Source organism: Musa acuminata, chromosome BXJ1-5 (assembly GCF_036884655.1).
Source record: "Musa acuminata AAA Group cultivar baxijiao chromosome BXJ1-5, Cavendish_Baxijiao_AAA, whole genome shotgun sequence".
In the NCBI taxonomy this organism is placed as follows: Eukaryota; Viridiplantae; Streptophyta; class Magnoliopsida; order Zingiberales; family Musaceae; genus Musa; species Musa acuminata.
The window spans coordinates 18,902,086-18,924,285 of NC_088331.1; the positions used below are offsets into that span (position 1 = coordinate 18,902,086).

Below are 22,200 nucleotides of genomic sequence, written 5' to 3' on the forward strand. Positions count from 1 at the left end.
TTTGGAACCCCCTTTGTGTGCGCTCATTTAGCTTTTTTTCGATATCCTTTTGTGCTTAATAAAAGTTGCCTGCTTTGTGTTGCTTACGATCTTGGTTATCTTAATATACCACTGTCCTTTTTGTTCGGGACAGTGGTATATTACTTGCACATACACCTTTCTAACCTTTTCTTCTCTGTGTAGGTCCTTTGTGGATTACACGAGGTTAAAGGCTGACCCTTGCAAACGAGTATTGCTTGGGTGTTGTACGCCTCAAGCAATCTTGGCTAAGGACGTGATAAAGTGGTATCAGAGCGGGTTAAGCAAACATCGAATTACCATGGCAGAGTAGCATGACAAAACTAGCACTGCTATACAAGATGGACATCAACAATACTTGATCGTTTCGGAGAAATTGATGAGCACTCTTGTGAAAACTAGTAAAGTCGCTTTAGAGGAGCGTGGCATTTATAGTGATGTTTCCACAAAGCCAGTGTTTTTAAATTAGTAGACGCTGAGGTCCCAAAACGCCTAAGGCATCTCACCTAGGCGCCCATTTGAGCGAAGCGAATCGCTTCAGAATATAAAAATATAAAAATATAAAAATATAAAAATATATATTATGATTGATAAATATGATTATAAAAAAAATATCACATCAAATAAAAATCATATAAAGTGTTAAATCACATTGTCCATCTTCTAATAACAAAAATATGTTACAACAGTAAAGTTTCTACATCAAATTCAATGATTATCATAATCAACATCATCATTCTCAAACTTATCATTATCCTCCTCTTCTTCTTGTCCATCTTTATCAAAATAAGTTTCCTTCTCTTCAATAATAGATTATGATAAGCTTGAAGCTTTTGCACTTATTTTTTCTTTCATCATTTGTCTTGTGTATGTCTGCGATTCTCTAACACTTCAGGTTTTTACCACATCTTCCCATGTCAAACTATTATCTTCAAATACAATCTCAACTTTGCCATCTTTAAAAGTTTGCACCCATTTTCCCTACAACCACTTATTTGAATCATCAATGTCTTATAATAAGATTAGATTACTACTATTTCACAAATCATAACGAGCCTTTAGCGTTTGATTATGCTTTATATACTAGGCCAAGAGTCCATCAGGTCCTTTGTGGACTGTAGAAGGTTAAGGTGTAGGTTGACTCTTGCGGACGAGTATTATTTAGGCACCATATGCCTTTGGCAATCTTAGCTAAGGATGTGACAATAGGTGGTGGTACCACCATTGCAATTGCAGGGTGTTAGCGATGCTTGTCGGTTGACTTAGGCAGTACCACCGACCCTAGGCAATGTTAGGCCCAATTTGAAGTCCAATGTCAGTATCAACAGATAGGCTCTGTTTCATCCCAATTCGACCCAAAATGACTTTGACCAAAACAATTTCTCATCCATGGTTCATTCAGCACATAATCAAAGCTTTCGACATGTTGTCACAACTTTTGACACATTATCATCATGTCCAACACGTCATCCTATCCTTCAACATGATGTTCGATTACTGGCACGTCAACTAATCCTTCATCTTGATGTCTAATTTCTTGGCTCAATGATCTTTTAACATAATCGATTCTTTGGATCAACGTTCGACTCGACTCGGTGATCTTTCGGCACGATGACCAATTTTTTCCATCCGATGTTTGATTTTTTGGCAGTTTAAATCGTTAGTCGAAGTGTATTTTGTGTCACTGATCTTAATAACAAATTAGTTCCTCAAATTCATTAATTGAATTCATAGTCAAAATCCAGAATTCAACATACATGGTATCTGAAGCTTTCATGGTCTTGCCTCTTTTATCATCGATTTATAAAAGTATTCAGTTTTATTGTGACTTTAATCACTGAATGCTTGAAAGGATATAGTTTCAAATGGGCAAATGAGGCCCAGAAGAACTTTAAGATTATAAAAAACAAGATAATTGAAGCTCTTATTCTAAGACCAAGGTTTGCAATTTCGGTCCATACCGAGGTATCGAGCCTTGCTCGGTACGGTATGTACCGAGGCGTACCAACGGTATACTAGGGCGTACCGAGCGATACGCCTAAAATAGCTAAAAGGTCAGTAATGGTTAAAATCGACCGTTACTACCCGGTATAGGTTGGTAACGTTTGAAATCGATTGGTCCTGATCGAAATTTTGATCATTACTACCAGATACAACCCTGTATCGTCCGATACGGAGCTAAAAATTTGCTACCGCTAGATACAACCCTGTATTGCCCGATACGAAGCTAAAAATTTGCTACCGCTTGGTAGCGAGCGATCTACGTGTCGAGAGGCTCTCAGACCGATACATACCGCCCGTATCGAGCGGTACACATCGAAATTAAAAACCATGCCTAAGACCAAGGTCTGCCATACCGAATCGTACCGCCCGGTATGGGCGGTACATACCGGTCTGACAAGCTACCGGTACGCGGACCGCCCGCTACTGTGTGGTACATTAAAAAAAACCCCATATCGGATGATACGGGGTAATATAGGGCGGTAACGGTCGAAATTTCGACCGTTACCGCCCGGTACCACTCGGTAACGGTCGAAATCGATCGTTACCGCACTGTAGCAGTGCTACAGTGCTCCAACGGTCAATTTGATCGTTGGAGCCCTTTCTCATTCTATTTAAGCCATTCTTCTCTCCCTTATTTAAGCCAAAGGGGAAGGTAGTAGCATCAATTGCATCGTTGGAAAGAATCGAGTCGGGCGACGAGACACCTTCACAATCACATTCTCTTTCTCACTCGGTCTAGAGACATGACAGCAACACGGACAACAGTGCCTTGATAGATGATGGCGGTGATGCCGGGCAGTCGTTGGTCTCGTCTACACAACTTGAGGGTGGTGAATGGACTGAGGAGCAATATTTTACACATGCCACTTAAGATTCAGATCATGGAACTCGACAAGGTACTGGTCAAGTTTATGCGCGGAAGGGGAAGGGGAAGGGGAAGGCAGTGGATGAATATGAACAAATGCGACAGAGCATATATGATATAGACATAGAAAGAGGCTCATCGTATTCACAACCATCGTATTATGGAGAATCATACGGGCAACAACAGTATGGTGATAGTTGGTCATCTTTCTCTGAGCAATAGTATGATACAGAACATCAGATCAGTAGCGAAAGTAGAAGCTCTGACATTCACCAATATATGCCTCAAGAGTTGCCTCGGACAAATATGATTCATGACGATCAGTCTACGATCAGCACCACATTGATGCATCAATGGCATACGGTATATCAATACACTATGTCATGGGATCAATTTCATGATTGGGTCCAACATACGTATCATATTGATATGTAGATATATCGGATTGAGGACCCCGATCCACCACCCGTGGAGGCCCGTCGTTCGTTTTGGTGGTAGAATCAAGTAATCAACAATCAGGTATATCTACATATGTGATTATTTAATTCATTTGAATTTTAGAGTTTATATTGTAATAAAATAGTCTAACAATTCAACTGATTTTTCTGTAGATATTTCAATCTATAACGGGCTGAAATACGAACCTCGAACAAGACTACCTCAAAGTTCGAAAAAGATATGTGATACTATTCTTACCTAATTTACATTGATTTTGCTAAACTTATACTATTACTATATTTATTTGTAACTTGAAAACCTTATCCTAACTTATTTTTTTAATTTTCAGGTATTTTCGGAGGGTTAAATCTGTGAAATCAGGTGTTCCGCTCGGTACACCGTACCGTACCGTACCGAGCCCAGGTCGAAACGTCGGTATGGTATGGTAATGCGAACCTTGCCTAAGACTACTAAATTTTGACTAAGTTTTAGAAGTTGAGTACAATGCTTCCAACATGGGAATTAGTGCTATGCTTTATCAAGATGGTAAACGAGTTGCCTTATTTGGTGAAAAGTTGAATGATTCTCACAAGAATTACTCTACTTATGCTAAGGAATTCTATATGATCTACCAAGCTTTTAAATCATTAGAATCATTACCTACTTCCAAAACTATTTGTGCTTTACGTTGATAATGAAGCTTTGAAATACCTTGATAGCTAACAAAAACATAGCAGGTGACATGCTGCATGGGTTGAGTTTTTACAAGCCTATAATTTTATTATAAACTATAAGTCTGATGTTGAAAATATTGTTACTTCAAGCAGAAAATACTCGTTTAAATGCAAGTAAAGGCCACGGGATTTGAAAGTCTAAGAGAGTTTTATAAAGATGGTCCTTATTTTAAGGAAATTTTGGAAAAGTGTGAAAGTGGCTGCCATAATCATTTTCTACTTCGTGATGATTATTTTTTCAAGGTTAATCATTTTTGTGTTCCTCAAGGTTAATCATTTTCAAGGTCACTTTGGAAGGGACAAAACTATAACACTTGAACTGGAAAATTTTTATTGCAAAAAAATGAACAAATATGTGAGAAGATATATGGAACATTACAAAATAGGTCATATTATAAAAAGCCAAGTCATAAGTAAAATCAAGGTTTTTACACTCGACTAACTATTGCTAATACTCCTTGGGAGGATGTTAGTCACGATTTTGTTGTAGGTCGACCTAGAACCACAAAGGAACAAATGTTCTATCATTTTGTTCCTTGCCACAAAACATCTGTTACATCTTTCTTATATTGCTGGCTTATATTTTCATGAAATTATGAAACTCCATGGTATTTCTAAATCTATTATTTCTGATAGAGTTTCAAACTTCTTGAGTCATTTTTGGCATACTCTGTATTCTTTAGTGTAGATTAGGAAGAGATCTTCTTTCCATATACAAGCTGACAGACAATCTTTTAAGAAGTTGTCAATCTAAGTATGGAAAATCTTTTAAGAAGCTATGTGGGCAAAAACATTCATCAGTGGAATCTTATTTTCGCTTTACTTAAATTTGCATATAATCCTCTGCTAGCCAAACTATTGGTTGTAGTCCATTTCAAGTTATGTATGACCAAAATCTTATAAGTCCTTTGAATTTGGTTCCTCTTCCCATTGATCATCATTTTAATGGAGATGCAGAGGAACAAGTAAAGATCATCAAAATGTTACATGAAAAAGTTTGAGAAAAGATTCTTAAGCAAAATGAGAAGTACATGAAGAAAAGTTGGATACAAGATTTTTAAGCAAAATGAGTTGTACAAGAAGAATGCTAACAAGCATCAAAAGCATGTTGAATTTCAAGGAGACTTAGTTTAGGTTTATCTTCGAAAGGAATGGTTTCCTCAAGGAAAGTATAGGAAACTTCATCCTAGAGCTAATGGACTTTTCAAAGTTCTACATTGTATTGGTAAAAATGCATACAAAGTTGATCTTCCTCGTAGTTATGGTATCTCAAATACTTTTAATGTTGCTGATCCTTTACCATGGTGAGAACAATAGTCTAGGTCTCGAGAATGAGTCTTATTCAATCAGGGGAGATTGACCTAGGAGTGTCTTCGAACTCTAAATCAAAAGAAGTCAAGATAGTCACACTAGTTTCTTAGCTTTTCAATAAATTAGAATTTTAATACTTATATTACATTAATTCTGAGATGAATTTTTAGGCATTTATGACTTGAATTATACATCATTGGAAAGCTTATTTAGGAATCGAAGACATTTTACAGAATTTGATTTGAAGTTTTCCAGAGAAAGTTATTTTCTCTCTACAATGCACCCGATGACTAATCTACCGAGAGCTAAAGAAAGTTCGTCTTACCTTTTGGAGTTCCAAGATGGCTTTTTTGATCACCATGGTTGGAGAGCTGTTCCTGTATACGTACATGTATATGTACATATACACATATACATGTACATATGCATGTACATGTACATATACATATACTTGTACATATATATATATATGTACATATACACACACACACACACACACACACACACACACACACACACACACATATATATATATATATATATATATATATATATATATATATATATGGACATACATGTAATGTCTTGTAAGCCTTGGAGGCATAGAGTGTTTTAAATACAAGTCTTGTTTCTTGAGAGGTGCTGTCCTCGTACAAAGTTCTATCTCGATTTGTGGAATCCTTAGAGACGAGTTCCTAAACACTGCATTCCTAGTTAGACTCTTTAGGTGGTGATATCTGTATCCCTTGGGTGTTTTACTTAGGTGGTGAGTTTGTTTATCTAGTGTTTCAATCTATTCCACTTATTTTTTTCTCCATCCCGATGTCAGTTTTTTTCAACTGTCTTTTCTGCAAAGCTAAGTGGTGAAGAAGAGATTCAATCTTAGGACCTTGCTATCAACCAGTAAGGTTTTTACAAGATAAACTAGCTAATATCCTAACAAATTTATAAGATGAGATTTCAAACCCTTAATTTTTGATAAATGGATTTGATATGCAGAAACTTGTTGGATGAGGTTTCGAATCCTCAACCTTTTTCTTTCACTTTGTTTAAGCATGAGTGTTGTTACAACAAAGAGGAAGATGACTTCAGTCCAAGTGTTGTCACAACTAAGAGGAGGACTATTTCTGTCCATCTGTAGAGGGATTGCTTCCATCCATGGATAAAAGGCTGGCACTAACATGCAGGCCAGAGTAATCAAGCATAGGATAATCCTCTTAAACTCTAGCTCATTAACCACATCTGCTTAATCACACAAGTAAACATCTCAACATTAATAAGTCTTATATCTCATTACAACTCATACATTAGGCTAAGCCAAATCAATTTGTCATGAACTTTTTCAAATGTGTTTTGAAGTTCAAAGTATACTAAATAAAAAGTAAATTTGTATGTAACAATCTGATTAATTTTCCATCACAAAGTGTTAAGCACCAAGCTCCTACTAACAATATAATATATCATAGGGTGTCTAAATATCATAGTAAGTACAGAACAAAATTCATAATCATTTCTTGGTCCTAAAACAAATTTCCAAGACCTGAACAAATGACTTAAATTATATACATCAAGGACGAAAGAACATGCAATCAATTGACCAACTGGTCTACCAACTCACATTGTACAAACAGTGTCACCAACATCTTCTTGCTATGATGCTGCAATATCTCACAAGTCTCATGGTCTTTCATGTTACTGAGAGAAGACATATTACATATCAATGTGATAAACATAACTGAAGTTGGAGTCTAAGAGAAAATGCAGTTAATTAGTTAGATCAGTGGCAATGTATAGAAAAGGGAGATCCAGTTAACAATGTAAGGCTCTGTTTCTTTGAAATTTTCCTTCTTTATCCAACTCTTGGAACAATTGTGGATCCCCATCACGGAGGATAGATGATAACTGAGCGAAAGGACAAGTTGCACAATAAGGTTTTGGAGAAAGATAAGGTGTGAGACAAGCATACCAATCGGGAGAATATTTTGGGAAGTAAAAGGAGAGGGCCTCAAAATAACTTGTCCTCTTGTATACCCAAAAAAAGGAAATTGCTGGTAGTGAAATTGGTGCTAACATCCCATAGTTGCATATTGAAGCATATTTGGTTGGGTTGTCAAACAGATTGGTTGAGGTTTATATTGTTCATCACATATGTTGAGAACTTTCAATTGTTCTTGATTTTTTTTCAAAAAAAAAAAAAAACTGTCCTTGAATTTATCAACTTATCAAGAAATTATTTAGATTTCTCTTCAGAATCATTGTGGAAAGAATCTGAATCAAACAATATCCTTTTCTCCCTTGTTATTTTAGTTGTCTATCAAGGAACCTCCTTTTGATAATTCACTATGCCTGTACTTCTAGTTCAAACATGATTGATTTCCATGAGGACAGTCCCTGTTAGATAAGCTAGCATTTCTCTGGACATTCATTCTTCAAGATCTTCCTTTATGGCCAGAAGTTGGCAGTTGCCTTTGGGTGTTCAGATTTGGTGGATATGATTTTCAAGACATGTACACATGTAGAAGAGTTGAGTCATTACTTCAGGTTGGTTGATGTTTCTGCTTATTGATTGCTATCATGTAACTGATTAGAATTTTCTTGTATTATAATGCATCTAAACTAGGGAAGTTAGTTCAGGAGCACATTGTGCTTATGCTTGTGAAAAGTAATTATTATATCAGAATTTCTCTTGTTTAGTCAACATCCATAGTTGTGGCTATTATATATACTAAGATCTTTTGGCTATAGTCTAAGATCTTTTTTCTCTTGACTTTCCATCACATATTATATGCTACTAGTCTGACTGAGCTGCTTAAGCTTTACATCTCTTGTGCTTCACTAGAAGATTCTTGACTCTGATTCTTTATTATGATCGAGATGTGATATTTTTTGTTTGTTAAATTTTTGCAGCACTTATGAAGTTGCTACTGCTTGTGCCTTAGCTATCAAAGCAGACAAACTGATCTGTATTACGGATGGTCAGATTCTTAATGAACAGGGACGGCCTATTCGTTTTTTAACCCTTCAAGATGCAGATATGTTGATTAGAAAACTCGCTAAGCAAAGTGAAATAGCTGCAAACTATGTCAAGGTTGTAGGTGAAGAAGCCATTCCTTCCAAATGCTATATTGATTCACACGAAGATGGCAATCTGCCATGGGACGAAAAAGGCTATAAAGGAAGGTGCAATGCAATGTTTCAGAATGGTGTTGGTTTTGACAATGGAAATGGTCTATGGTCTGGAAAACAAGGATTTGCCATTGGTGGTGAAGAACGGTTGAGTAGATTAAATGGTTATCTCTCAGAGTTGGCTGCTGCAGCATATGTTTGCAGAGTAAGTTTGTCAAGATGTGATTACATTCTTCGTTCTGTAGACTCCAATTTTATATGCGTTCTTTGTCTGTATATGCTGTCTGGTACCTTCTTTTTTCTGTCTAGGATATATAAGCCTAGGCCCTTGGCATGCTTGAAGCATATGCACCATGCTATTTCATACATGAAAAACACTTGCAAGGTTCTCATGTATGATTCATATTTTATTGTTGCACTCATGTAAGATATAACCATGTCTATCAACCATCTATTTGATTCCAGTGTATCGCAGTTGTTAAGTTACTAATTAGAACCCTTCCTTAAGTGATTCCTTGATGAAAAATGAGGTTTGAGATCATGAAAATTGTTCAATGATGGATTGGGTTATACATAGGCTACCTTATTTTTTATGTCTTTATTCTGGTATTCAATATGATATTTTGTATTTGTAGGTTGGAGTTCAAAGAGTTCATATAATAGATGGTACACTTGGTGGGGCCTTGCTGCTAGAATTATTTACAAGAGATGGTGTGGGGACAATGGTGGCTAGGTGTGTATCCCTCCTGCCAATCCATTTAAGTGCCATTTTGCTGGAATACCAACATAGTAATTTGCAGATTATTGCTTGATTTAAGTGGTTTCGGCTTAACTTTTTGGCTTTTTAGATAGAGTTAATGGTTTATTCTATCAAGCATACTTATTATGATCATATTTCTGGAAATCTGAGACATTTAGGCACGATCAAAATTATGTTGGTGAATTCTATCTATTTATCATTCTCTAAGGACTTAGGCTCCATTGAGATTTAGTATATGGATACTGTTGGCAGTGTTATGTGGTAAGGGTAGGTCAATGCAGATATGGATTAATAAAAAGACCATCTTGCCTTTCTGCTTGATTACTGAAACAGAAGCATGATGGGACTGAAAATCTTAATTTTCATTTGCCTTGTTAAGTTTCCAGAGCAGCTTGACATTTTGCTTGAAGATTCTATTGACTGCTAATTGACACCAATGCAGTGGGTTTTAGGGTGAAAAATTATAAGCCTAATATTGCCATTTGTTCATCACATTAATTGACTCCCATGAAGTTGATTTTGGACAAAAAAGTTTACTTTTGTCTCTCATTTATATGCTTGTTTTGTTCATAAAGCTCCAACTTTTGTGCATCTGATGGTGACAACCTAAATTATTTTAACCAAGTTTTTAACATCTAAAAACTTGATCTGCTTTCTGAGTTAAGGGAGATGACTTAATTCATGAAAAGGTTTTGTCTAGTTTAAGAGACTAATTGACTTCTGAATCCGTTAATGATGTATTTCAGTGATGTTTACGAGGGAACACGATCAGCTAGAGCAGCAGATCTTCCAGGCATTAGAAGAGTTATTCAACCTTTAGAAGAGTCGGGTGCACTGATTCGGAGGACTAATGAAGAGGTTTACTGTGTCTTCTGTTTTTCCTTCAATAATAGTAATGCTAAATAGTTGAGTTACACATCGTTCATATCGTTCATACCTCTTGTTTGTGTACATAAAAAGAAAATTTCTGGCACCTAATGTATTAAAGTTAGCAATAAAGTTGTAGTGCTTTTAACATGATTTATGTCCTCAGCTTCTCAAACAGTTGGATTCATTTATGGTTGTGGAAAGAGATGGTTCAATCATTGCTTGTGCTGCCCTTATCCCCTTTTTTGATAATAATTGTGGAGAAGTTGCTTCTATTGCGGTGTCCCCAGAATGCCGTGGACAAGGACAGGGGGATAAACTGTTAGGTATGCTTCGTTGTGCATGCTGTAGTTTCAAAAGAATATGACTCGTTCTTATATTTGATGATCAAAATTAAGGCCATGGACTTGAGTTACTTTAAAATTGAATGAGAACAGTGGACCCACATAAATTAGGATATAATTTAACAGCTGTTATTTCATCTTTTATGCTTTTTTTTATCTGGAAGTTGGAACCATTAGAATGTGACTGAGGAGAAAAGAAGATGAGATCTAATCAGTGCACTTTTGGTTCATGTAATGTGGATTAATAGTCAGCCTTACATCATTGCTATTTAGCCTGCTTGATTATCATATTGTCAGTTCTCCCAAATGGACCAAATTTTATATTAAGAAAGCATTTTTCATCTTTTTTGTAATTTGTATAAAGTTCTTCTTCGGTCCTTTTCCATCTTAGGCAGCGTTTTTCACTTCTATAGATGATCATCACATCAGTTATTGAATCCCAAATGCAACTCGAGTCCCCCTCATGGCAACTTTAGTACAGTTAGCTGCATCAATTTTTGAGTTAAATTCCTGGCTTATGAAATCCATTATAGGTCATGGTTCACTTTATTCTCATTTTTAACTATCTGTCTAGGCCTCGGACAAAATTGGTATCAACAAAACATTTTTTGAGTTTTGGCCTTCTGTGTTATTTTATGATTACCCCCTTAAGTTCCTATGACTGTATTTTCTGATATATCTTTACATTTATCTACTTTGCCATTTTGCTCGAATCCTTCTGTGATCTCCTGGTAGTAGGTGCTGCATAAAAAGCAATATGATGTGGATAGTTTATCGATCTTCATTTGACAAGAGAGGTACTGAGGAGGCTTATTGAAGTTGAAAATAAATGATCCAATAGCATGACCAGGTCCAACTTTATTTTTGGTTGTAACAAGTCATAAAGAGAGTTAACCAAAGTCATTTTCAGGATTGTTTTGTCATTTGACTGCTAAAAAACACATGCCAATTTAATGAGGTAACCCTGATGCTAGTGATTAATCAGCCAATGTGATTTTCCTTTTTTCTAGCTTATATTTCCAAATTTATGTTTATTTGCATATAAACCCCATCGGTTTGGCATTTCAGAGAACTCAGATATATGTGCAAGTTGATTAGCTTTTCCTTTAGCTCACAAATAGGTTCCTGCTGTCAGTTAGGGCCAACAGTATTTGTTCATTGTTTTCGTTTTGTATCTAATTTGATAATAAAATAACTGAATTACCCTCTTCATTCTTCTGTTCATCCTATAGACTCATCATCATTAGTGGTGGTGGGGTACTGCTATCGTAGTGATAGAGGAACAATGATGTAGGCTTGATGGTGGCAGCAGTGAAATAGAAAGCATATAGTCATGGTAGGGGCATGGTTGGCCAATGAGAGATAGTGGACATGGCAACATGGTGATGGCAGTAGCGCAACCATGATGCTGTGGAGATATATGAGGGCGATGTGAAGTTGGTATTGGTGGTGACACACTTCAGGATGGTGGCAGTAAGTCTGGTTGTGGAGGCAGTGACAGTGGATGGTTGCAGCTGGAGTATGAAAAAAAATTCATTTTTCTTAACATCTAAATAAATTTATAACGAAGAAAGATAAACTGTAGCATTCTTCACTTGCTGCACAATTTTGTTGAAGACACTGGACAAAAGCAGGATAGTGCGAGTATTAAGGCTTTACTTTTGGTTTAATTTGCAGACTTCATTGAGAAGAAGGCATCACTGCTTGGACTAGAGAAACTTTTCCTGCTTACAACTCGTGCTGCAGACTGGTATGTAATGCATTTGATGACATGCATTTAATTCTGTACCACTTGACAACCATGTACTTGTAAATGTTAAGACCAAGTATCACATCATTATGTTACCCCCTGCAAGCTGGCAAGTATTATGCCACTAGTGCACTGGAGCTGGGCAATAATGCTTGATGGTTGCTACTTACCATTTTAAATGATATCAGATATCTGATTTGTCTCACAGCACAATAATATGCTGTGCATTGCTGGAAGTATACAGTATGGCAATCCTTGATCCAAGCTGATCTATTTATACTTCTAGTTTATAAAAATCATAAATGGATAGTTTTGATGCCTTGGACCAGAGAACTTTTTGTGTGAACTTGTGCTGCATGCAATATCTTTATGGTACAGACATTTGCTTTTACAACTTCTAATGACCATGAAACTATTAAATAGTCAACCTGTCATATGGATATATCTAATTTTGTCTTGGTTATCATGAAATTTTATTTGAAATGTTCAGTATTTCTGTCTGGTAGTGAGAACTAATGTTTTCTGTGCTACAACTGAGAAAGACTTGGTAGCTGGTCTAGGTCTATGCCATCTTTTTAGTCTTTACACAATCTTGGAGTACTTTGTCGTAAGAGCTTACTGATAATTCAATAAAGATGAATGTATGGATTAGTTTCTATAAGATTAATCAATGGAAAAATCAGATTAATTTTCTAGGAAAACACATGAAACTGGATACTTGAAGCTCATAGCTTATTGATCATACCAACAAGCCAACAAAATTATGAAAACTCTTGCATAGCATTTTATACAAAAAATTTCATCTTTAAAATCTAATTTCAAACTGGCATACAATGATATCAACTCCTTTTGTTCTTATTCCTTGATATGCTGGGCAAACCCCATTTATGAAAATATGCTAGCAAAAGTGATAAATAATTATAAGTTTATAACCATGTGTGATCAAATTATACCTTGGAATTAACATGGGAGAGCTTCTAGTCGAAAACATACAATAAGACAGACATATAGGGAAATAAAATGAAATTTTTATAGTTGTATGTTGCAGTTTCCTATGTAATTGGATAAGTGGTACTTGTCACCAAGTGATAAGCATAGCAAATTATGCAAGCACTTTTAATTTTAGGAGGGCCTGATCTGCAACATGATGAACATATTTAGGTACGATAAATGTTTCTTTTTTAGTTATGTTTTTATCATTCTAGTGCTTCTCTTATTTGCTTTAGCAAATTATGATCCTTCTTTGAATTTGTCAGCTATTGCACTAAAGCAATTGGAAGGTTTTTAATCTTGTGTAGAAACTAATAGAGGACCAGTTGCATAGTTTTGGGCTTTTGCAATGAAGATCTGACATCCACTTTAAAGGGCAAATTTGTTGTGGATATTAAGAGAAAGATTAAAAGAATGCTTTAGTAGAAGTCAAGAAACATTTGAAAGGGAAAAAAACAGTCATTGATGGAATTTGATATGACCCTTGAATTAAAAAATAAAAAATAAACAATAAACAATAAAAAAAGATGTGACACTTGAATAATCATATTGAAGGGAATTATTGGCTCCAATATTTTGATCGTGCTCTGTTGGTTATGGCTATGAACATGGTAGGATTAAGCAATATCTCTTTGTTGATAAACTAAAGTGATCATTATCTGAGAATCATCTAACAAAAATCTGTGGCAGCAAAGTTATAAATGCATTTTTGTTTAAATTATATATAAGCAGATTAATCAAGTACTGTTAATTGAAGATATGTAATTGAATTTGTCATATGGTCAATGGAAAGTTCTTACAATTCATGGTTTCTCTTTTTCACCATGACTGAAGTTCCAGAAGATGGTTTGTTTTTCATGTGGAAATGTTTCAGAGGAGAATTTAAAACAGAGTGCAATAACCTGCATAAAACAAAAACGTTCCAGAATATATTGTTCCAGAAGATAGTGGATTGCATTAACTTTCTAGAAAAGCATAGTGCACTTACACTTGAAACAATGGTTGCTAGTTACTGCTTAGGAGTCACTATCAAGGAAGGTAAGATCTCTTGGAGTCCAGAAGGAAAAACACATCTTTGGTTCCACTTCTTTGCAATAGACCCGCATATGAGCACATGCATTATCTTGATGATTATTTGTTATATTCCTAAGAGCTTGTTTGATGAATCATACTTAAAGAAAGGCCTTCTTGTTTCTTGTTAAGACAATATAGGTTTTGCTGGCTTGATGTTCTTTTGTGAACTCCTATCCTTTTTGTTCATTATAGGTTTGTGAGACGTGGCTTCACAGAGTGTTCTATTGAGTCCATTCCAGCAGAGAGGAGGAAACGAATTAATCTGTCACGTGGATCAAAATACTACATGAAGAAGCTACAAATGGAGGAAGGTGGTATTAGCATAAACAAAATTGCATCAGGTAGTACATAGCTTGTATTTTTCTTGCTAAGTTTGCTAAGTTATTTGGCTATATTAGTTCATAATTGTCTGGTGTTGTATTAAGCATATTGTTTGTTATTTAGTAAAGCACAAACTGGGAGGCATAATTATGGCCGATGTGATCAGGGAATTATCCAATAGTCTTGATCTTGTGGATATCATATCTGATCTAAATAATAGCGTCCACACCGTATTCGAGCGCAGGTTGTTAGCTTTGACACCTCCAGATATATTATATTTGTACACAGCTAATAATTGGGTGTTGCAAATCTAATGGTTCGCAAGCCTACAATATATTATTACAAGTAGCTCAAGCTCTTTACATAATTTCCCTATGTGATTTTCTTGTCATAATATGTTTAAACCATCACTCTGCTGACTTGGTGATAACTAAATATTTTTTTTGTTGATCTAGTGCCGACATGAACCTTATGATAGAGTAGCTGATTTGATTGAGCATCATCCCTGTTTTTTTCTATCGTCAATCAATCTATGATTTGAGGATCAATCATGGATTTGAGTAGTTGATCTGATTGTGTGATTTGAGTGATTGATCGAGGAAAATCTTTTTCTCAAAATCTATATAAATACTTATCACCTCAATGAATAAAATCTATCTTTTTCGTAGCATATTTTTCAATTTTACATGGCAAAAGTTTTCTTTTCTCACCGTCCGACGACGGTAGTTCCTTATCTCTGCTAATCTGTCGTTGGTTTCCTTTGAGCATCCTTTTTTGCTTGGCGATAGTCTATGCTTGTAGCTGTAGCTGATCTAATCGGTGAACTTCAAGCCACCAACGACATCATCACTAAAGCAGCAATAATGATTAGTTTCAATCGTTCTTTGGGCTTTCGAATCGAGGCGGACGGAGGTGTTTTCATAGAGGACTTGATCGTTCTTCATCCGTTGTCCCAAGTGTTGTCGCCAACGAGCTCACCTTTGTCGCCATCCCCACATCTTCCTCATCGACGAATCATAGGAGGCGGACTTCAAGCCACCACAGTCGTTGTGCTGCCTCTCCTTCATAGTTGTTCCTTATAGTGTCGAACTCCGACCATTGTTGATTTCCTCTTCTAGTCTTCACTGATCCTCTATTGCTCCTCTACTGATCTATTGCCAATCGGCGGACTTCAAGCCACCATGATCGCCTATTGTAGACTTCCTTATTTTAGACTTCGCTACCTCTTTTAGACCGTTGTTGATTTGCACCGAGTGATCACTCCTCCTCTCTATGACCACTTGCTTCGATAACCTCCTTATCTCAATAGCCTCACTTCGCTTTATCTCGCCACCAACCTCTTATTGCTACTACTCTTACGGCAGCCTCCTCTTGTGGGTTGACTTGTTGTTGTTGCCACCATCCTTCTATTGCTACTGCCATCCATCGATCATGGGCCGACCTCCATTGAGTTCTCCAGTGCCCAAGTTGCACAATAAGAAGCTGAGCACCTGCTGTCTCCTCTCAACCCTCTCATCCTCGGAGGTGTATAGTGTCATCAACTTCGACGACCCTCCTGATGTTCACAGTGCTCTAGAAATCAAGCTAATGGACTTCAACCAGATCATAGCATCCGCTTGCCAACTTGATCCACTAGATTAATGCATATTCTTAGCATATCCTTCTCATCTATATCTGACGATCCAATTATTATTCAAACAAGAAACAATAGTTCTTCTTAATATACATGACTTATACCCATCAATGCTGTAACTTTAATCTCTATCTTGGCAAGCATAATTCTCCAATCTCCTTTTGGATATGATCTATTAAGTTATATTGACGGCTCTTTCAATTATCTACTAGAAAAGATCCAAATACCAGGAGAACCCAATCGAATAACAAATCTTGATCATAAGTTATGGCTACGATAGGATCAACTTATTGTACAAGTAATTCAAGTCTCAGTTGTTGGTTCTATAGCACCATTGATATCTTCATGCAACACTATAGTAGAAGCATGGTCAAAGTTACAATCTACCCCTACTAATCGCTCTTGCACTTGCATGCTAAGTCTCTTATCTATCCCGATGAAAACAATACAAAAGGGAAGTATTATTGCTGATTATGTGTAAAATATAAAAATTATTATAGATGACTTAGTTTTAATAGGTAGTGATAAAGAAATCATTGTTTATTCTCTCAATGGTCTAAGAAACGAATATAAGGAACTAGTAGCAATAATTTGGGCATGAGACTCACCAATGTCATTTGAAGAACTATATTACAAGTTGATTGATCATAAAACATATCTGAAAAGAGAAGAGAGTATGATAGGACCAACTATCACAGCTTAATTTAGTCAAAAATCTAAAAAAAGAGTAATTAAAGTAATAAGAATTTCAATAAAGGACTGGACAAGATATCTCCTGACAACATGGGTAACACTCATAGCTATCATCATCTATTACACTATCAACCCTTCAATCATAGTAGTAACTTCAATCCAAACAACTTAGGAAACAACTTATACTATAATTATCAATAGCTTTGGTGTCCCAATAATAATAATCAACAAGTCATCTGTTAGCTCTATGATAAAATTGGACACACAACAAGTCTACCGGTCCTAACCCAAGCCTACTGTTGTTAGGAACAAAATCAGCACTAAGAGAGGGGCGGGTTGAAATAGTGCTTTCATAAAATTATGTAGATTTGAAAACTTCATTTGACGAAAATGATAATGAAAGCATGTTTGACTTAAGAGTAAGTGAACTAGGCAATTAACTTAGAATGTAATAGTAATGAAATGAAGAAAGAAAGTGCAAACCAGATTTATAGTGGTTCGGTCATCGTGACTTATGTACACTCCCAATTCCTCCTCCGTTGAGGCCACCGGCATCCACTAATGGTCTTCCTTCAATGGATGAAGACCAACTACCCTCTTACAACTCTTTCTCATTTTCACAGTTTTAGGAGACAACCTTTATAAGCCACTCACCCCTCTCTTAAACTGAAATCAATACTTAGAGCTAAAGGAGGGGAATTCTCACAATATTACAACAATGTTTTCCCTAATTTTTGTTCTCAGTTGATGTGTTAATCGAGTAGGGATGAGTGGGGTATTTATAGGCCTCAAATAGATTCAAATTTGAGCCAAAATTGTCTCATCCTGGGTTTTTAGGGTACTGGCGGTACCATCGCTAGTACTGGGCGGTACCACCGCTTGTCAGTCTGACATTGGGTGGTACCACTAGACTGGTACTGCCAGTACCGGGCGATACCATCGCTTGTTAGTTTGACATTAGGTGGTACCATCACCTAGTCTGGTGGTACCATCGCTTGACACACTAACACTAGGCAGTACCACCACCCAATCTGGTGGTACCATCACCTGACATAGTCTGGGAGACTATGTCTGGGTGGTACCATTGCTTGGGCCAATTATGGGTCAGTGCATGGGCCTTCCACTTGGTCCAAAATAGCCCTAATTCGGGCCTAGTTGGCCCCTAATTGAGTTGGCATTATTTCACCCCAATACCGACTCAATTAGGCCTAAACTAACTCGATCTAGACACAATTGATTACAAGTATGAATCCTATATTTTTCGACATGTCATTATTTCATCTAGCGCTTAGTTTGATCCTTTGGTGCATCGTCCTCTTCTTTAGCGTATTGCCCAATCGACATGTTGACTCTCGCAACTTCCGATCTTATTTGCGCAATGTATGATCCTTTAGCCTAATGCCCAAACTCATGGCACAAAGACCTTTTGCCGGTACGTCGACCGATCCTCTAGCTCGACATCCAATCTCCTGACATGTTTCATTTCGGACCAACGTTCGATTCCTCCTAGTTTAACCAATTTGTCTTTTCTGATCGAAGTTAGTCCTACATCACTCATTTGATCATAAACTCATTAATTGATTTCATCACCAAAATCTAAGATTCAACAATCTCCCCCTTTTGATGATGACAACCAATTGACGACATAGTTTAAACTATACTCCCCCTATCAATATACCATATTGATAGAACTTTGAATTCAGAAAATCATATGCATAATTTCAAATTATCAAGGTATAACATGCATGATTTATACATTCATATCATCATCATAACTTGTTCTCTTTGTCATCAACAAAAAGGAGAAATGCTACTAGCAAGTTTTTGTGATATGATAGTAATTTAGCAAAATTTTCATCACTTTAGAACATTCAAGCTTACAAGTTTTAGAGATGTGCAAGTTTAGAAATTCATTGCTTCTTGAGATGGGCAAGATAATACTTTTGCTTCTCTTGAGATTGCAAGCTAGCAATTCTTGCTTATCTTTTGAGATAAGTTTGCAAGTTTTGCATCTTGAGATGGGCAAGATAGTAATTTTTGCTTCCTTTTGCAATGTGTAAGCTAGCAAATTTTTTTTTCTTTGCGACGTGTAAGCTAGCAAGACTTTCTCCCCCATGTTATTGTCAAAAAGAAGAGAAGAATACAATGTTATAATTCTTTTCCCTTTACATTAATTTTTAAATCATGACAAAGATAAATAACAAAGATAAATTTACATCAATATTTCATTCATAAAAAATAAAAGATCAAGTCATGAATTTCGAAAAAGATATTATCTTTAATAAATAACAAAAAAGAACATAGAAAAATAAAAGATCTTGATTCATATATAAGAAATCTCAAGTTGTTAAGATCATGATTCATATATTAAAAAAAATCTCCTCTTAAATAATAGAAAGGAATGATACGGGAATACATAATAAGATATATTGATTTATAAAATATTTTAAGTTATAATTATAAGGAATCAAGAGAAAAATCATCATTCATTTAGATAATACTCCTCTTTAGTAAATAATGAAAAGGAATCTTGGGAGATCAAAGATCTTGATTCATAAAAAATCTCAAGTATCAAGTTCATGATTCAGATAAAACTCATTCAAATTTAATTTATCAAATCATCAAAATCACTTTTAAGAGATTCAAAATGACATAAATAGATTTATTAATCTCTTATTGAAAAATCAATAAGATAGAGATAGAGAAAATTTTAAGAAAAATACATTCCCTTCTTATGTGTTTCAATTTATGAGATTTATTTCATACAAGTATGTCTTTGTCTTTTATGCCAAATAGAAACATGCATCATTATTTAAAACCAAAAAATAAGATTTATCACAAGAGTCATCAAGATCAATAAATCATAAATCATAAAAATCATCGTTACTTCAAATCATCATACATAATTAAATCATTAAATTATCAAACATGATTTAAACATAGAGTATTTTTAAAATTATTTTGTTTCGGCTAATGAGCTTTGTGAAGTGTGTTGGTTCTCCTATCATAAGCCTTGAGCATCCACTATCAAAATTTTATTTTTGCTCTTAGCTTTTGATTATAGATATTTCTACTAGAAGGGTGGGTTTGTTCTAGATACCCATTTAGCTTTAGGTTCCTAATGATTGGATCTACCTATTTTAATTTTTGGCATTAAGACATTCATGGTTCCTTTAGCAACCCAAACCAATTTATATGAGCCGTATCTTTTAAATGAACATTTATATGCAAAGTGACTATGTCTACCACAAAAATGATATTTGTTTTCAAGGGAAACAATTAATGTGGGTCCTTAAAAAAATGTGATTGGCTTTTGTTCAGTGTTGCTACTTACAAAGCCAATTCCTTATTTTCGATGAACATGAATCTTATTGGCAATAATCATGTTTAAAGATTTTGGAAATGAGCACACTAGAATTTATAGTGGTTTGATCATTGTGACTTACATCCACTTCTGATTCATCCTCCATTGAGATTACTGGCATCCACTAATGGTCTTTCTTCAATAGAGAAGACCAACCACCTCTTTACAGTGCTTTCTCCTTTTCACAGGTTTAGGAGATAACCTTTACAAGCCTCATACCTCTCTTGAATAATCTCAACACTTAGAAAGGTAGGAGGACTTGCACTTTTACAACACTTTTAACACCCCAAGAACTCAAGATTTTGTTCACATTTTTGTTCCCTTTCATGCAAAAAAGGGTGGGATATTTATAGGCCCCAATGGTTACAGAATTGGAGCTAAAAAGTGTCACATCCTCGGATTTTGGGGTACTAGCAGTACCACTGCCATTATTGGGCGGTACTACCGCCTGCTGACTGACGCTGGGTGGTATCATCACATAGTCTGGGCAGTATAACTGCTTGATAGAGCTTAGAGAATGAGCTCTGGTGGTACCATCGCTTAATAGGGTGGTACCACCCCCTGACAGCATTAACTATCGGTGGTACCACCGTCCAAAGCACTTGGGAGTGTTGAATCTCATATTTTGATGATGAAACCAATTGATAAGTATTTATGAATTGATTTGCATTTTGAGTGACGCAGGATGCTTCGATCAAGATGAGACAATTAAAGTAGGAAGAATCATGTTGGGCCGGTGGAACATATCAAAAGATTGAATATCTAGCCGGAGGATCAGATGACGTATCGACAGAATGCTTTAGGCCTTGGATTCGGGCATCGAGCTAAGAAGAGCAGAAATTGTCCCAAGGATATCAGAGTTGCAGAGGACAACTGGCCGATTGGGAAATATACCACATGAGAGGATGATGCGTCGAAGAATCGGATGAAGTGTCGATAGATCAATGACATGCCGGACAACATGATTCATGCTTAGAAATAATTGTTTAGATCGAAATGTGTTTTTACATATGCAAGATTAACTACGATAGTAAGGAATAAAGCAAAATGAAGTCCCAGAGTCAAGAACGTGATTTCATTGGGAGTTCGAGAGTTCATCGGAAGTTTGAACGTTCATCGGAAGTTCTGTCGGAATTGACCAAGAAGTCCCAAAGCTTGCCAAAGAAGCTCATCGGAACTTGCCAAGAAGATCATCATGAAGTCCAGGAGATTGCCGGGAGTCCGCTGGAACATTTCCGAGAGATCGTCGAAAGTTCGCCGGAAGCTCACCGGAAGAAACCTAGACTTACATATTTTGTTTAGCTTAGTAAATGTCTTAAAATTTGTAGTTAGCACATAATAGGAATTAGAATTAGGCTAACCCAATTAGGGGATAGTTGGGCTAAGTTTGGGCTGTGTTGGGCCAAGAGAAAGGTCAAAACAATGACCAAACAAGTGAAACCATCGTGGCACAGTCTACGAGACTGTCAGGCAGTGGTATCGCCAATCTAGGCAGTGGTTCTACCCAAACTCAGTCTCTAAGACTGTCTGGGCGATGGTACCACCCAGTGTCAGGCCGCAAGCGGTGGTACCGCTCATACCCTGAAATTTTGGGAGTTTAAATTTTGGGCTCCAAATTTGAATCCATTTGGGGCCTATAAATACCCCATCTATTCATACATGTATTAGCAAGAAATATTGAGAAAAACCTTGTGATTCTAAAGTTATAAACCTTAGAAAGTTGAGTTCCCTCCTCCCAAAGCTTAGAGAGAGTTCTAAAGGAGGTATGAGAGGGATACCTTGTAAAAGAGGGTTATAAAAGTTGTCTCCTAAACCTGTGAAAAGGAGAAGAGGGGTGTAAAAGAGTAGTTGGTCTTCGCCCATTAAAAGAAGACCGATAGTGGATGCCGATGGCCTCGACGGAAGAGG

General features: G+C 36.2%; 1 protein-coding gene across 3 annotated transcripts in view; it reads left to right on the forward strand.

Annotated features, from left to right (window-relative positions):
- LOC135674046 (probable amino-acid acetyltransferase NAGS2, chloroplastic) overlaps window positions 1-14,749 on the forward strand; it is a 50,414-nt gene extending 35,665 nt beyond the window's left edge. The window contains exons 5-11 of one of the 3 annotated variants that reach the window (XM_065183457.1): window positions 3,675-3,770; window positions 8,278-8,701; window positions 9,132-9,229; window positions 10,003-10,114; window positions 10,290-10,449; window positions 12,145-12,217; window positions 14,474-14,749. In XM_065183457.1, the coding sequence (XP_065039529.1) occupies window positions 3,675-3,770; window positions 8,278-8,701; window positions 9,132-9,229; window positions 10,003-10,114; window positions 10,290-10,449; window positions 12,145-12,217; window positions 14,474-14,633 (1,123 nt within the window). In that variant the 3' untranslated portion in view covers window positions 14,634-14,749. The remainder of the gene's footprint in view (window positions 1-3,674; window positions 3,771-8,277; window positions 8,702-9,131; window positions 9,230-10,002; window positions 10,115-10,289; window positions 10,450-12,144; window positions 12,218-14,473) is intronic. The other 2 variants (XM_065183458.1, XM_065183459.1) reach the window with 2 other exon arrangements.
- The last annotated feature ends 7,451 nt before the right edge of the window (window positions 14,750-22,200 follow it).